The 18,334-nt window shown below is 33.4% G+C and overlaps 1 protein-coding gene across 4 annotated transcripts in view; it reads right to left on the bottom strand.

The window, feature by feature from the left end:
* Window positions 1–18,334, bottom strand: part of Cntn6 (contactin 6) — a 375,071-nt gene that overhangs the window by 98,741 nt on the left and 257,996 nt on the right. For all 4 annotated transcript variants that reach the window (XM_005364955.3, XM_013353087.2, XM_026788275.1 and 1 more), the window contains one exon: window positions 2,595–2,779. In XM_005364955.3, coding sequence (XP_005365012.1) covers window positions 2,595–2,779 — 185 coding nt within the window. The remainder of the gene's footprint in view (window positions 1–2,594; window positions 2,780–18,334) is intronic.

Below are 18,334 nucleotides of genomic sequence, written 5' to 3'. Positions count from 1 at the left end.
GGACTTTCCACAGGGCAGGGAACCCTGACTGCTCTTTGGACTGGAGAGGGAGAGGGAGAGGAGTGGGGGGAGGGGGAGAAGGGCGGGAGGAGGGGGAGGGAAATGGAAGGCTGGGAGGAGGGGGAAACATTTTTTTCCCTTTTTCTCAATTAAAAAAAATAAAAAAAAGTCTAGAAAAATCCTGAATGAATTAAATGATGCCCAAAACAAATATATATATAATCACTGTAATTATAGTAATACCTTAAAGGCAAATTTCAGAGGTTAAAATACAGAATGCAGAAGGATATACAATGTCACTCTTTCGATTTGTAGCTTAAGGTCATCAGTATAATAAAATGGAAATTTTTTTCTTTCTTCTCCCTTCCTCCCTCCCTCCCTGCCTCCCTCCCTCTTCCTTCTTTTCTTTCTTTTTATTGTTTTTTATTTTTATTTTTGTTTTTTGAGACAGGGTTTCTTTGTTTGGCTTTGTAGCCTGTCTTGGAACTTGCTCTGTAGATAAGGCTACCCTCAAACTCACAGAGATCCACCTGTCTCTGCCTTCCAAGGGCTGGGATTAAAGGTGTACACCACCATCGCCTAGCTAGAAATTCCTTCTTGATTTTCAAGTATTATTCAGTTCTAAAATGAGTTGACATATCTTCATATTTTGACATATAAATTAATATGTGGCTCTAATGCATAGTGATTATTTAACCCATCAGTTGTTTATTTTTCTTCCAAAAGGAATGGTAGTAATCATAGAACAGTTGACTAGTGAGCTGGGCTGGGATCATTATGTTAAAAACTATAGTCAAGTAAAAAGAGTCCAGGTTTAGATGAGTCTTCAAGGCTTTGACCTTGAAGTTGAATATCATACATACACAAAGTATAGTTTGTTGTTAATTTAGTCTACAGATAATTTTATTCTGATTCATCACTTAGTTGTAGCCTTTTCTGTTATATAAACAATATGAAATATTTTTATCAAAACTGAGCTGAAGCCTTTAGTTTTTTTTTTTTTTTTTTTTTTTTTTTGGTGTGGTAAAACCCTCAGTTGTTTCTTTACTAATATAGTGCCAAAGACACCACATGACAAAAATGTCCTTAAGAATCAAATCCTACTGAAAAATCAAATTAATTTTCTTGGCAAGGATCAATAAAATTGTAGAACAATAATAACAAGGAAAATTATTCTATTTATAAGAAACAACTTTCAGTTCAGGTTAAAATAGGAACTCCTAAATGAAATGGAAAACAATAACTCCAAAGGCACATATGTTTTCCTCACAGTATATCCAGTTATTAAAACTATGGTATAATTATAATAAACTTTTCAGATTATTCAAATATTATTTCAATAACTATCAATGATAAAATCAGACTATATAAAATATATATAAAATATAGTCTGATTTTGGCATTGAACAATACAGTTTCTGAGAGTTCTATATCTTAGAATCAATAAATAGTTTGATAATTCTTTTATATATTTTATAGGTTTAATGGCTCTGAGAAGATGACTCAGCAATTAGAAGTACTGGCTAGTCTTCCAGAAAAACTCATGTTTGAGTCTCACCACCTATTTGACAGTGAGGAATTCAACACTTTCTTTTGGTGTCTTAGGCAACAGGCATAAATGTGGTGCACGGAAAAAAAAATCCATATAAAATAACAAAAATAGAAAAATTCAAAGACATTCTTATTTTTGTCTGTATGAAACAAGATAAAAAGATAATATTTGGATAATATATGCATTTATTATATCACAAAGTATCTTTAGCTCAAATGATATTTTAGAAACTAGGGCAAAGCTGATTTTCATTGAGGCAATGAACTGATTTTTCTGTTGTCTTCAGATGGGCAGACAAGTACTGAAAATGTTGTATAAATGTATTCTGCCATTCAGTCTATTTTCCTATTCACTTTTTCCTTTGCTTCTAAATCCTATTGAAAATATTAATTAAGATTGCCATAGGCTACTACTGAATATTCTATGAGAAGTATATTTTAGTCATGAAAACATTGTGTGACATGCTTTAAAGTCGTTAACATGAAATTGCTGACATTCTTCAGTCAACTCTAATAAACAATGTTATGCATAGACTGTGTTGAAATTTATGTTATTGTGTGGCTCTGTGTGGGTTATATATGCATATGTGCATATGTTTATGCTTGTGCATGTTCATACATTCATATATGGAGTGCAGAGATGGATGTTGAGTGGGTATCATCATCAACCTTATTTTTGATGCAGTAATTTTCTCTGAAGTTGGAGCTTATTGGTTGGCTAAACTAGGAAAAATCTCCTAGAGAGACTATTGATTAGTTTTCCCTCACAGGGAGTTGCATGCATGTAATCCCATGTACATCTTTTTATGTGGTTGACGGAGTTGAATTCAGGTCCTAATATTTGTGCCACAAGCACTTTCTCCAATAAGATCCCAATTTTTACAAACAATTACCTCACCTGTCAATCACAGAACTTATCACTCAACTGGAAATGTGCCTTTCCAATTTTTCCCATGATATATGTCCACAATATATTAATATCTTCTCCTATTTGCTCTGAAGCACAGTAAAAATTCACACATTTTGCAATTCTATTTACTCACCGTAAAAAATGAGTTGACCTTTCGCAAGGTTTCTTCCTCGAAGGTTACCTGCGATGCATTCATAGAAGCCTTCATCCTCTTGTTGAAACTTGGGGATTTCAAGGATAGCTTGGGATTTGCTGTACTTGACTTTCCCTGGCATCGGGCTTCCATCCAACCTCCTCCAACTAATGTCAGGGACTGGACTAAACAGTTACACTTTATTAGAATAGACAATGGTTGTCAATGTGACAGCAGGATAAAATAAGAGAAGCCTTGAAAATCACTCTCAAGTAAGGCAATTCAGTCTATTAAAGTGTGATTACTTTTCAGATCACACAGTCATTCACCACTCATTCCTTCAGCCATCTATTTAAGATCTACTTAATCACCTGCCATTTACACGGCATTGTGCTATCCTTGGGAAACATATTACTGTTAGAATATACATGCCTTCTGTCCTTGTATTATTTTTAGTTTAATAGAGAAACATATTATAATCAGAGTGTAAAAATAAATTCATTTGCAAATTGTAATAACTGAGACAAAAGAAATAGGATGCAGAGATAGTAACACAATTTGATCAATGGAAATGTGTTGGTCATCTGAGAATTTAACAAGTAAGACTAAAGTAGATTCTACACATATTTAGAGATTATAATATAAAAATCATAGGTCCTTCTATAGCTAATAGTTTTTTTTAAACAAAATATGCATGATAGGTGAGTTTGATTGTCAAGGATATGAAGTAACATAAATAAAAGCCTGTAGAAATTTGAAACCCAATCTTCATTTCCTCTTTTTTGTAACTTGTATACTATTAATTAGCAATAAAATAAAAATGGATTTACATTTTTTCTGTGTCTTAATAGAAAATATTAATAGAGATTTCTATCTATAGGAATTTAATAGTATAGTCTGTTATGGTTATTTTTAAAATAAAAAAATGAGATGAAACTGTTTCAAATAACAGTTGAGATTAAATCCCTGTTAGAGGAGGCAACACAGGCATAAGAAATCACATGAAGAAAAGGTTTACTAACACTCATCATTTGGGAAATGAAACTCCAGGGTATTTATATAAGCTTCTCCTCTTCACTATCGTTAAGCTGTGGTATATTCCCACACAGATTTTTCAGATGACTTAGATATGTCTACTCTAGTATTTCAAATTGATACTGACAATGATATTAGTAAGTCTTTTGGCAAAGTCCATTTATCAGCCTCGTGGAAGATGTGAGGTTTCTTTAAATCACCAAGAGTGATGTTGGAGAGGTATCCAATCAGGAGCAGCATGGCTGACAGATAAAGATCTATAGAGTCTGAGCAGCAAATAAGTGGAGAAAATGAGTGATAGCTTTACAGAAGCTTTGAAGACAGCCACTACCCTGGGGAAACCTTAGGAATTCTTACTGGCTGAACAGCATGATTGTCCTGCTTCATATGTCAATGACAAGTACAGACTAAACCTGTGGGTTTTCACACAATGATCAGAAAACATGTTACAAATCAATGCTTGAGTTATTGCTTTTTCTCAAAAGTAATATATAGTTTCCTGTTATAATTTAAATTTATTCAGCACAAAATATCCCATATTTAGGGTTTGTTTTGAAATGCCTGCCATTTGCCACAACTTTAGGTTGACATTTTAATAAATTGGCATATTCCAGACAACAATTAACCTAGGTTACTGGTTTTCTTATCACTCATTTTCTCAAGGTCCTAATACAAGAAAATAAAGTTCTGTAAGGAAATAAATGTATTTAGATGGAAAGATAGCCCCTATGTCTGAAACATTTCAGTCTGCAAATATACAAACGTTGTCTGTGTAAGCACAGTAATGTTGTCTTTGGATGGTTGTGAAACAAATGCCATTTATGTTTCTCACTATTAATATACTAATATACTACTAATAATTCCATGACTCTTCCATGCTGATTATTCTGTGTTATGATTTTTCTCTGAAAATTAGTTTATCAAATTATCAATAGAGAATTTGAGATGTGTATGTATTCAGTGTTCTTTATTATATGTTCAGAATTCAAAATCTGAAGTGTATGACAAAAACTCACAAAACTATCCAAAAGAAGTTTATAGCCTAAGACATTCAGATGAAATGATCAAATTTTGAACATTTTCTCATAGTTTTATCTTTTGCTTCACATTTGTTATGAAGATATACGTCAAATTTTCAGATTACTAAATGTTTAAATACACGGTAAATGACAGAAAACATAATCATTATAATATATCAAATGGCTAAACTTTCCTAGAAATGAAGCCTTTGCTAGATACTGTATATAATTACAATATAAATATATTATTTCATTGACAACCCTTTATACCTAACAGTTAGAAGTAGGGGTTTATTTATCTCTGCTACTGATTCTATTCCTAATTTCAAGGAAACACTTGTATTGCGATAACCACACATTGAAACCTAATTATCTATGATTTCAAAAAGTGTATCTGTATTTTCAGTATTCCTACTATGTGGTGTCAAACATAGCAAGCTGAACTAATGTTAACTGAGTTTCCTATGGACAAAGAACTCGGGGACTACCTTGGATTTTCACTGAATAAGTGTTCTTTAATGGTAGAAAAGAAGGAATTATACAGATGCAGATTTCTATCAGGTGAAGGGTAGCAAGAAAGCATCAGGTGTCTGTCAGTTCTCCACAACTACTCCTTCTGTTCTCATGCCCCACAGATCCCCCATGTATCTTGTCACCAACTGCTTTAGAAAACTATAGGTGCATAGCAAACTGAAGGAAAGTAGAAACATCCATATCCCTAAGAAGAGATCTCAATATACAATACTGCCATGTCTTTGGCTATAGGACAACACTGGGTGTGATTCCATTCTCTCCAGACCTCATTTCCTTAAATGAAGCAGATTTTGCAACTTGGCTTCTTTCTGAATTGAATCTGCTCTTTTACCTTGATTTTCTCTGCCTCAGTTCCTCCTATTCTTAAAGCTACTTCCTAAGAGGTCTTCTTACAGTTCCTTTCAGAAAACCATCCTTTCGAACTAGACCTCCTAGAAGAACAGATGATTAGAATCTCTGTACATTCTAATCATGTGCTGCTTCAGTTGAAACACCAACTGCAAGGAATCCTTATGTGTGTCTCAGAATGGTGGTTCTAATATAGACGTTACATTTGCACAGAAATGGAAGTCTGTAAAATTAAACAGCAGTGACGTAAAAAGCAATCAGTAGAACCCTTGTCCAAAGCCATGCATTGAGAAATGTATTTTAAGAACTTGCTGTCCTACAGGATCAAAATTACACCAAACCAAGAGGCAAAAGCAAGAAATGTAGGGAAAAAATGAGTATGGACAGAGATGGGATCATTTTCTGGTTAAAAAGGAAAGAACAAAAGCTTTTATTTTATTTTATTTTTTTTTTTATTGAGAAGAAAAAAATTTCCTCCTCCTCCCAGCATCCCATTCCTCCCGCCCTCCCCCCACTCCTCTCCCCCTCCCACTCAAGTCTGAAGAGCATTTTGGAAAATAACTATCTCTCCAGACATTTAGTAATAGAAAAGGTTTAAGACCTAATAGTCTTGTCTGTGTTTTTTTGTTAGTATTGTTTCATGTTTTTGGGTTAGGGTTTTTTTCTGGCTTCCCTGAAACTTATTATTTGAACCCAGAGATCTACTTTCTTGTGCTTCCCAGGTATGTGCTACCACCACTGGATTAGATGACATTCTGATTTTAAAACTTTCAATTCTCAAGATAAAACAAACAGAGTCATGGATTCTATATCTCCAGAGAATGTTAGGTTTTTGTCACCAGTTTTATTTTTTTTTAAGAAACTTGGTCCTAATAATGTCACATGGCTACTATCTGTGCTGCTAACGATGCTGCAGCAGGTGGACCAGGAGTTTAAGGCCTACTTGAGATACAATTTGAATTGAAAGACAGTCTGAAAATTTTGACTAGGCCTTGTCTAAAAAAAAAAAACGAAAAATAAAAACAGGACTATATATGAAACTCAGTAGTTACATACTTTTCTAGCAAGTAGGAGGTCCCTCTTTCAACGTCTCCTAACTTAAATTAAAAAACAAACAAACAAAAACTCCTTTCTTTATTTGATCTAAATTGAATTGGCATTTCAATGTGTAAATTTAGGATGGAGAATACTGTTTATATATCCCCATCATAGGTTGGTGAGAACTAGGGCAAAACAATAAAAGATACCTCCCTTGATGCCAACATTGATTTTGGGGGAACTATAGAAGAGAGGCATTGCTTCCAACAAGTGTTAAACTCCAAGTTTCAATCCAAGGAGATGAAATTTTAAGATTTTAGTCAACAATCCACAAGCAAATGGACAAATCATCTGTGAAAATCAAAACTAACAAGAAGAAAAATTTCTAAATTCTTCACACATTTCTAGAACAACATACAAATGATCCAAGTAAACAAAAAAATCCACAAGTTCCACTAAAGAACATAAAATCCATATTCTCTTTGATCAATTTACTTTGTTATTGCATCTTCCTCTTGTCTTTGACCCATTTGGGGCATTTTCTTATGACTGCCAATAAAGAGCACCAGATTAAATAGGCTCTAAAACCTGAGTTCAAATGAGACGTAGGTTAGTTCTTTTGTTTGTTTGATTCTTTGTTAGCTTGTTTTTTAAGGCAGAATTTTCTGTGTAACAGTCCTAGCTTTCCTGGGACTAGCTTTTGTTGACTAGGCTGGCCTTGAACTCCCAAAGACCCACTTTCCTCTGCCTCTTGAGAATTGGGGTTAAAGGCAGTGACACCATCACCCAACTATATGTTAGTTTTATCAGCATGTTTGAAATATACAATATTATAAATTCTTTGTATACACTTTATATTCTAATATTTTACAATCATCATGACAACAAAACCACCAAAAATAATACTTTATTTTTCAAATTTTCATTTTAATAAACTAGTTGGAGAAGTAGCAAGAATATTTTCTGGCTGCTAAATAAATGTCTTGATTCTTTCAGATATTATGGTCCTCCTGGACAGCATTGATATTATTTGATATAGAATCAGAGAACAAATACAAAATGCTAATTATTGAAAAAATATTCTCCTGATGTTTACATTTTATCCTGCAATTGTTTCATGACCTTATATAAACTATTTTGGGTTTTATAGCTTTTAAAATAGATAGTGAACATCAAAACCAGAACCATAAATAGTGATATTTAAAATTTATTGTAAGTTATTTTTTCTATAATACACCATCCTGTTCAAATAATAGTGATTGTAATACAGTTGTTTGTTATTTATGTGATGTGAGTGGAATGTAAATTCTACATTTAGCTATATTTATGGCATATTGAAAAGCACTGGATTTTTCTGAATCATTTATTTATTTATTTACAAAATGACAATTAATAATTATATGTAGTATATAGTCTTGTTGTGAAGATCACAAAAGTCATATGTTTTAAATACATCTTATAATACATGTTAAGCCTTATATTTGAGTATCAATATCCAATTAAATAACTGAATATTAGCTTTGCAGTGTCAAAAGTAATAATTTCCATTAGGCATCTCTGTCTCTCATATGTGTGTGTAGGTGTGTGTGTGTGTGTGTGTGTGTGTGTGTGTGTGTGCTTCTTCTCTTTGTTTAAGTCTCCATGTGATGAGGCATTTGAAACTCAATAATTTATAAATACTCCATTAACTGATTTCAGACTTTCACACCATAATTGAAATCATTGCAGCCATCTATGTACATCCCTCAAAGTACATTTCCTGCCTTTCTCCACTTAATGAACAAACAATAACCCTGATCCTACTTGGTCATGTTCATGCTTTGCTGGCAAGTGCAGAGATTTAGGTGAAAGCATACTTTAATTTGAAGGTACTTTTTTTAAAAGTTTGTTTCAGTATCAAGAGTCCATTGTTGTAGGTAGAAAAGAAATTCAATAGTGTTCATCATAGAAAAGAAACACTGTGTTTAAGAGCTGGGCATTAAAAGTAAAGATTAATAATAATCATTAATTGAGTAATTACTATGTACCAGGAACTGTGACAGGCGGCTTCCATATGTCATGTGAGTTAAATTCTCAGCTGGAAGCTTCTAACAATGCTAATTACCTGTTCAGAATGGTACTCACGTTTAGACAGATAATTTCTACTAAATTATTATCTGCCAATTTTCCTTGACTTGAAGTTCCAGGAGAGGCTAATTAACTGTGATCCACCCTCTAATCCTTTTTAGTTGCCACCCTTTCAATTACAAGCACAGCTGACTCTTCTGTTCTTCTGTAGGTTCAGTCATTCCTTTAGATTCTACCTGGTTTGATTCTGTTGATGACACTAGTCTTGCCATATGCACTGCAGGTCACTTATTCTAACCAAAGTAGAGTTTTGAAAACTTTTTATTATATTTTTACATTTTATTTTATGTAAAAGGGTATATGTTGGGGTGTATGCCATCACAATTGTGTGGAAGAAAGACCATATAGATTGAAGGAGTACGATCTCTTACCATGTGTGAATCCTGGGGATTGAACTCAGGTCATGAGGCTTGGCAGCAGGTGCCTTTATGTGCAGAAACATTTCACTACCGATAAAAATGTAAAACTTAACATTTAATCTTTCTGAAAATACCTTGGAGCTACAGGAAACTTTAAATGGTCCTCATAATGGAGATTAATATTAGACTGGAATTATAAGGAGTCAAGCTATTCATGTTGCTACTTACCACTCTATCTACATGAATTGTAATTTATGAAAACATTCCCCATTTATCCGCACCCCTCCCCACTTCTTTACATGTTTTCTTAAAGAATTCAATCTATGATGAAAATCTTAATAATAAAGAAAAGTAACTAGAAGCTATTTTATCTTCTGATATTCCCCTGCATCCTAGACGAGGGATTTTTCCACCTTGTGTTTCACAATGAGCATTGTTAATGCCCTTTCTCTCTACATTTCTATTTTATAAACCATTTGCCTATAATGTAAGTTCTCGCAGTTCTAAAATGCCACAGATATAAAAGCAAAGCCTTCCTTTCTTCTTCCCTTTCCTTCACTCTCTGTTTGTGCTTCTTAAATAAGCAGTACCAGAAATGAGGACTTTCTATTCCATTCTCTCACATAGTTATACTTTTTTCCAGAGAAAGCATCCTATTAATTTTATCCAAAGATAGAGAATGCATTTGTTAACCATCTGGCCTACTTTAACCTGAATTGCAAGTTAAATTAAAGCTTTCCACATGCTAGTAAGAACTATGCTTTCATTCAATACTTTTAGCCCATAAATAGAATTTTCATTACTAGAGCCATTTGAAAAAGCTTATATTTCTCAAGGTTTTCTTAAACTTAATTATCCACAACTTAAATCCATGCTATCCCAATACTTCAACTAGAGACTGGTACAGACAACCAGTTTCCTAAGATGCTTGTGTTTGGGATTATTCTTAACTTAAAAGTAATTTTAGAAAATCCTGTCAGTGACCATTTTCAGATAGTGAAGCAGTATGGCAAAATCACTGAAGAAGGCCTTTGTTAAATTTTAAAGTTATTCAGCTAGCTGCTTCCATTTTCCCAACTTGAAATATTCATACAAAGAGATTGGAATGTAAGACTGTCCTTTGGAGACATAATATAGATAATTTTCTGATTTCATAGAGAGCAATGTCACTCACTTTTTAAAAAAGGGATAAGGGTTTGCTGAGTGGTTTAAATATTGTCATGATTCTATTTATTCTTCAGGGTTTGCTTTGGGAAAGTGTGTGTGTGTGTGTGTGTACATATATATGTGTGTGTGTATATATATACATTACTATATATTACTATATAAAATTACTATATATATATATTAATTTTCCATTACCTTAGATCATGGTTGAGGGAGTGAAGAATTTGAGAGCTGATTTAACCATGAGGATTGAGCCCTCAGTAATGCGATTAATGGTCTTGCACTGTGCAAGACAGCAGTTTGAATGACCATCTAAGAAACAATGAATAGGTCTTCACTGGACATAGAATCATCCATCTGTATTGATATTGGGTATACCATCTCTTAGAAATTGGAGAAATACATTTCTAGAGTTTATGACCCACCTAGAGTGGTATTTGTTTTGGTATTCTGAAGGGATTAACACTAGGTTTCCCTTAGGAAGGAGATGTTACGGATGCATAACTAACCCACAAATGCTGAATTTCAAAATTTACAATTAGTTTATTAGTAGTAACCATGGACAGTCAATGAAACCTTCCCATGCAATAAAATAGCACATATGAAATCTATATGACACTATGAGTTACACTTCTTCTCTAGAGGTATATCGTGTTCCCTTGCACACACATTCAGTTCACATACTAACTGGCAAATAAGAATATTTAACAATTGTCTAAAATAATAGAAATAATCAGTAATAGAACATTATGAATTAAAATTTTGAAACAAAATAAAGCTAAGATAAACTAACTACCAAGATTACCATTACTGACAAGGATCAATGGGGCTATTGTCTACAGCCAAAATTTTATCACTGATCTTTTAAAAAGATTTGTGTGTTTCTGTGCCTGAGTTTATTTATATATACCATGTGCAAGCATGCAAGGTAACTAGAAATTCAGAAGACAATGTCAAATCTTTAGGAAAATGAAATACAGAATTGTAAAGCAGTGGATATGGTTGATGGGAACTTGAGGCAAGTCCTCTGCAAGAGCGGGCAGTGTTATTAAGCATAAAACCGTAACAACTGGCCCCTACTGATTTAGATTTAGGCAAAGTAAACACAAATTTACCTATGAGTAAAACTAAAAATGAACCCATATTTAGCACAAAAGATGATTTGCTAAAAGTTTTGTCAATGGTTAGCAATAGCTCTAACATGATATGTTCTCACTCAAAAGTGGATATTAGACATAAAGAAAAGAATAGCCAGCCTATAGTCCACAATCCCAGAGAAACTAAGTAACAAGGAGAACCTTAGGAGAGACATACATGGATCTGCCTGGGAAGGGGAAACAGACAACTCTTCCTGAGAAAATTTTGATGGGGAGAAAGATGGCAGAAGGGGAAGGGAGATGGGGAGGAAGGAGAAGAACGTGAGGAAATGAGATGCCCAAGAAGGGGAAAGGACAGTGAGGGAGAGAAAGGAAAGAGATATCTTGATTAAGGGAACCTTTAAAGGGCTAGTGAGAAACATGGCATGAGTGGAATTCCCAGAAATCCACAAGGATGATCCCAGCTAAAACTTCAAGCAACAATGGAGAGGATGCCTAAACTGGCCTTCTCCTATAATCAGATTGATGACTATCTTAAATGTTGTCATAGAACCTTCAAACAGCAACTCATAAAAGCAGTTACAGAAATCTACAGGAAAGCAATGGGCCGAGCTACCAAAGACCAGTACAAGAGAGTGAGTAGCCATAGTATGAACAAAAGGGTCAAGACCATGATGGTGATATCTACAGAATTAGTTGACTCAACTAGTGAGAGCTCACTGAATCTGGACTCAGAGCAGGGGAACCTGCACAGGACCAAACTAGGCCAATGCATCTGCGGGAAAGTTGTGAGACTTGGGTAGTCTGTGGGTCCAGTGGCAGTGAGACCAGCATTTATCCCTAATGGTTGAACTGGTGTCTAGGACCACATTCTCTTCAGAGGGATACCTTTCTCAGTCTAGATATAAGGAGGAGGGCCTTGGTCCTGCCTCAATGTGAAGTGTCAGACTTTGTTGACTCCCAATGGGAAGCGATACCCTCTCTGAGGAGTGGATGGGCAGTGGGGTAGGGAGAAGGGTAGGGTGGAAGGAAGGGAAGGAGTGAGAATGGGGATAGATATGTAAAATGAGAAAAGATTGTGTTTTTAAAAATCTAGGTAAAAAAGAAAGAAAAAAGAAAAAATAGTTCTAGATTAACACTGCTTCCACTCTTAGAAATAATGAAATAGTGTCATCATTTATAGGAAACCCTCTATATTTCCCTCTATTTTTCCCTAACTTATCTCAATTAATTAATTATGAACTTTCCTATAGACAATAAAATGATATACTATTATTTAATTATCCTATCATTATAACTAACATTTATTTAATACATATTATATGTTATATATTAGCAATCTCAGTGCTCTACAAATGATTTATAACACATAACTACTAATGTCAACATCTGAGAACAAATAGATGAAGAATAATGTGTTTACATGTACTCAAATAATACAGTATATTAAAAAACAAAGTTACACTATGATTCCAAAGTCATTGAGTTCAAAATCTATGCAGCAACAAAATGAATTCAAACTATGTTAAGGAGAACAATACATTATTAGTAGTATGTTCTTGACTCAATTTGTTTCATAGTCAGTAGAAAGAATCCTATTTGTACAAGAACCAGAAGACAAATGTGTGTTTAGCATTTGGCATATTAATTTTATGTATAAGTAAAGCTTAGTGGTGGGTTTTAAGAATACCTTAAAAGAAGGAAATAAAGTAACTCGTTCTTTTATTTCAGATAATTCCAAAATAGACATGGAATTTTTATCTTTCAAAACTGCCAATTACTTCAGCAGAAGAACAACGGGCCTCTTGAGAGTGGCAGCTATAACCCAGCAAGGAAAAAGATGGGGATTCACTTCCAGAAATACATATATTCTTCTTGGATGAATTCTATAGATGTTAAGTTAATTTAATTTTTTAAAATAGTACTGTAAAAATCCAATTTATGTTTTTTGAAATAAGAAATGCATATTTGAAGATAGATTGAGAACTTGTCTTTAAAATGAAAAGAGGTTCTTCATAGAATAGGCTTGTGGACTTTGAATGGCTTCTCTACAATTATTCTTGAGAAGTGTTTGACAAGATATTTCAGGAAATGTACCACTTTATGTTTTTTTATCAGCAACTCGAATCTAAAAATAGAAGATGTTAATATGTATGTGATCAAAATGCAGCCACAGGAAAATTTGGCATATGATTGTCCACAAAAGTAAAAATGGAAACAACGCAATAGAAAATGAAATATTCTCGAGCTTGAGAGTGGCTGAAGAGCACTACAGGAGCACCCCACCATCTCAAATGAATAATCTAGTGTTTTGCAATAACAACAAAAAAAAAATAAATCTTACTAGGTATTTTATTTTGTTTTAAATAAAAGCTAGCCAAACTTCTCTTTCTTTTCTTGAGGCTGTCTATATTGAGAGGTCTCATTTTAAAGATCAAAAACTCCATAACAACTGATTACATTATAACACATTATGGGAATTCTTTCCTTGTTAGTTAATGTTATAGACAGGAAACTAGAATGACTATTCTCAAAATTCCTGATTTGAGGCATTAGTCTACTCTGTGGTTCAACCTTTTTCCTCTTGTTTTTATTGAACAATTGTCACACATTTTATACAGGGCTGTACTTACACTTCACATTGGCCGGTTATTTGCTGCCATGATAAATATATGCAAGAATCAGTTTACAACTGAAAATATTTTTTTCTGGGTTTTGTGTATTTTAACTGACAGTATCTACTGCTCTTAACTTCAGAGCAATAAGGGTATGAGGCATAGGTTCTTCACATCATAGCTGACCCAAAGAAAGGAAGGAAGACAATGGGTCCAGTGCTAAGATATGCCCTTCAAAGATACACCTTCAGGGGCTTTCTTTCTAAAACCAGGGCCCTCCATTTACAGGTTCATTACTCCCCAAAAATCTATGTCCATTCGGAAGCCATCAGTAGAAAGCAATCAGTAGAAAGCAATGTACTAGATCAGAAATGTTATGATCTAATCATCCATCAAACTGCCCTTACAGAGTGTCCCATTAAGATTAAAGACACTGAGTGTAAAGGAGCATGTATATAAACACAGCTCTCAGGAGGCTAAGAAAAAGAGTGAAAAGCAGAGGATAGTGATAAATAGCAAGTTCCACACTGGTATCTCGTACATGGTGAGGTCATTGTCTCAAAGAAGAAAGAAGAAAAGGAGGAAGGATGGATGAAAAGAAGGAAGGAACAAAGAAAGGAAAAAAGAAAGAAAGGAAGGAAAATAACCATCACTATCACAGTCTAATCTGCAGAAAACAAATTGTAATGATAAGCTTTACCAGACCCAGACAGAATCACTGGTGGAATTACTATGTACAGCAGAAAGAAATAATCACAATTTCCCCACATATACGTTAAAATAGAAACAAAGTTATGAAAATGCATACTGTGAGACAAATATTAACAAAACATTTTTATTTAATGTATTCTCATGTAATATATTTTGATATTTTATTTTAGTTTCAATCTTCCCTGACTCTCTATCCCACAACATCATATTTCTCTGGAAAACAAATCAAAGCATGAAACTAAAAATAAAAACAAATAATGAACCAGCAAAGGAAAAAAAGTACCCAAACAAAAAAGTAAGATACAAAAAGCCAATGAAGTAACATGGAGTTCATTTAGTGTTGAGCAACTACACTGGGACATCGGGTCTCATCTGGCATGTAGTTGATATACACAGAAATACTCTATTGAAGAAAACTGAGTGAGATGTTTTCCCGATGGAATATGTGAAAATCTGGAATTTGTTATCCAGTAGAAGATGTGTCATATGATAATGTCATGTGACACTCACACAAAAGCATGTGGAAAAAATTCACCACTCAATCCATAGTAAAAAATAATCTACTATTATTGTGAGAGTCTCTTGTTTCCACATTCATAATTAAAAGCAAGTATATTTCAAGCCATAACTTACAGTCAACATTGTAGTGAACAGCCTAGCTTATGTAAGACTATAATATAAAATTAATAAAATATATCTCCACATATACATAGGATTTTACAAAGGTTTTATGGAAGAAATGAATCTATTATTGGTTATGCATTATGAAATCAAAAATTACAAAATTTAAAAAGATTCTAGAATTAAAAATGAATTTCAGAAATCTATACAATGCAAGAGTATTTCATTCTTTAAATTAACAATGAATATTAAAATTCAAACAAATTATTATTATATAATATGACAAATTCTGAAATGCTTAGGTTTAATCATGCATGTGTGAAAGTAGTTTTCTGCTTATTATAAATATATTTCATAAAAATTATTAGAGGAACTTCAATTAAATGGAGAACAATTTTACGCTGACATAAAGCTTAGTATTTTTTTACATGTGAGTTTTTCCGAGATGAGCCGGAGATTTAAAACTATCAAATAAAACCAAGACATCCTATTTTTGGGTATAGTTATACTGATCTCAAATTTATTCAGAAATGAAACAAAGTAAAAATAAACAAATGAGTAATAAATAGAATACTGAATAGTCAGGATAAATAGGAATTCTGAAATTCCCTGACAGAAGAGTTAAGCATGGGCATAGTGGCTGGAAATCCAGTGGAAGAGAGGGAGGAAAGAATATATAAGCAGTGGAGGTGAAGAACATGATGAAGAAATTTACACAGACAGTTGAACCAAGCTTGTGGAAACTCATCAACTTTAGACTGACTGATGTCGAACCTCCTATGAAACCAAACAAGGCCCTCTTTATGTGGGAAAGAGTGTTGAAGTCTATAACTATCTGTGGGCTTCCTGATTGTAGGAAAGAGACCAAATTAGGCCCTCCTTATGTGGGAGAGAATGGTGAAGGCTATACTATCTGTGGGTTCCTTGGCAGTAGGAACAGAATCTTTCCCTGGTGTATGAGTTAGTTTGTTGCAGTCCATTCCCTATGGTGGGAAGCAATGTTTAGCCTTAATTCAGGAGGGAGAAGCTTAGTTCTTCCACAGCTTAATGTGCCAGACTTGGTTGACTCCCATCACAGCCATTGATATTGGGATGAGTGGATGGTAGTTGGTCTAGCGGTAGGGATGGGAAGGAGAACTGTGATTGAAATGTAAAACAAAATTTAAAAAATAATAAAGAAAGAAAGAAAAAAGAAGAGGCAGAGAACAAAGTAGAACAATGGAAAAGGAATAATTTCAGAATTGACTTCCATATACTTGTTCAAAATGTCTCTGACAAAAGTAAAAGTAAAAGAAGATCATTCTATCTTTTCAGCAGATGGTAAAATGTATTTATTCCTTCATAAAATTGAAATTATCACAAAATTAATCTAAAACAATATAAACCAAAATTTAAAATGCAAACTTTAAAGTATCTGGAAAATGACTGAGTCAGAAATCGATATAGCCTTGTCTATGTTAATGACATTTCACATTGAACAAAAAGCATTGTCCTTTAACCACAACAAAGAAGTCACCATCAAACTAAACCTAGAACTCTGTAAAAGGGATTATTAAGAAAACATCATACAAGAACACTGAAATAACCCGCTACATCTTAGCAGACCTCCATGGATAAAAGCTGATAAACAACAGAAATAACAAAACACATACAAACTCATGAAAACTGAACAACTCTCTCCTAAATGAAAAATGGGTCAAGACTTAAAGAAATTAAAGACTTCCTAAATTTCAAGGAAAATAAATACACGGCATACCTAAACTCATGAGACACAATGGAAACAGTACTAATAGGAAAGTTCAAAGTACTAAATACCAACAAAAAACAACAACAACAACAAAATGGAGTGATATTAAACTAGCAACTTAACAGCACACCTAAAAAGTTTATAACAAAAGAAGTAATCACTCGTAAGAAGAGTAGATAACAAGAAATAATGAAATTGAAGTCTGAAATCAGTACAATAGAAAGAGAAGAATACAATGAAACAATGACGCAAAGTCATTTCTTTGATAAAATCAACAAGATAGATAAACCCTTAGCCAAACTCATTAATAGGCAGAGAGAGAGAGACTATACAAATTAACAAAATTAGAAATGAAAGGGGGAGACATAACAAACAACACTGAGGAAATTCAGAGAATCAAAAGAATATCCTTTAAAGACCTGTACACCACAAAATTGGATAATTTTCTCAATAGGTACCACCTAATCAAAGTTGAATCAAAATTAGATAAACAACTTAAATTGACCTACAATCAATTGTGAAAATAGAAGCCTTCATTAAAATTCCCCAACCAATAAATGCAAGGCCATAAAGTTTTAGTACAGAATTCTACAAATTTTCAAAGAAAAGTTTATACCAATATTCCTCAAATGATTCCACAAAATAGAAATGGAAGGACTGTTGCCCAATTTGTTTTATGAGGCCATAGTGCCTAATAGGCAAACCACAAAATGACTCAACAAAGAAATAAAATTACAGACTAGTTTCCTTAATGAACATAGATGTAAAACTTCTCAATAAAATACTTGCTTACAAAATCCAAGAAAATATCAAAAAGATCACCCACCAAGTTCAAGTAGGATTCATTTCATAGATACAGGGATGGATCAATATATGAGAATCATTAAATATAACCCACTATATAAACAAACTAAAATAACAAAAACATATATAATCATTGCACTAGATACAAAGAATACCTTTGGTAAAACTGATATCCCTTCATGATAAATGTCCTGGATAGATTAAGGGTACAGGAGAGATACTTGTATATATTAAAAATAACTTATAGCAATCTTATCGCCAATATCACATTCAATATAGAGAAACTCAAATCAATTCCACCAACACCAGGCAAAAGAAAGGGTTGTCCACTCTCTACAAAATATGGTACTTCAAGTTTTAGATAGTGCAATTAACAACTGAAGGAGATCAATGAGACAGAAATTGGAAATGAAGAAGTCAAAGCATCGTTATTTGCAGGTGACAATCAACACTCCAACGTGGTCAACTATATCCACGTAAAACCTCAGAAAGCTTGAAAAGGAATTCTAGAAAAAAAA

Source organism: Microtus ochrogaster, unplaced genomic scaffold (genome assembly GCF_000317375.1).
Source record: "Microtus ochrogaster isolate Prairie Vole_2 unplaced genomic scaffold, MicOch1.0 UNK1, whole genome shotgun sequence".
Classification (NCBI taxonomy): domain Eukaryota; kingdom Metazoa; phylum Chordata; class Mammalia; order Rodentia; family Cricetidae; genus Microtus; species Microtus ochrogaster.
This window is presented reverse-complemented; position numbering and strand designations above follow the sequence as displayed.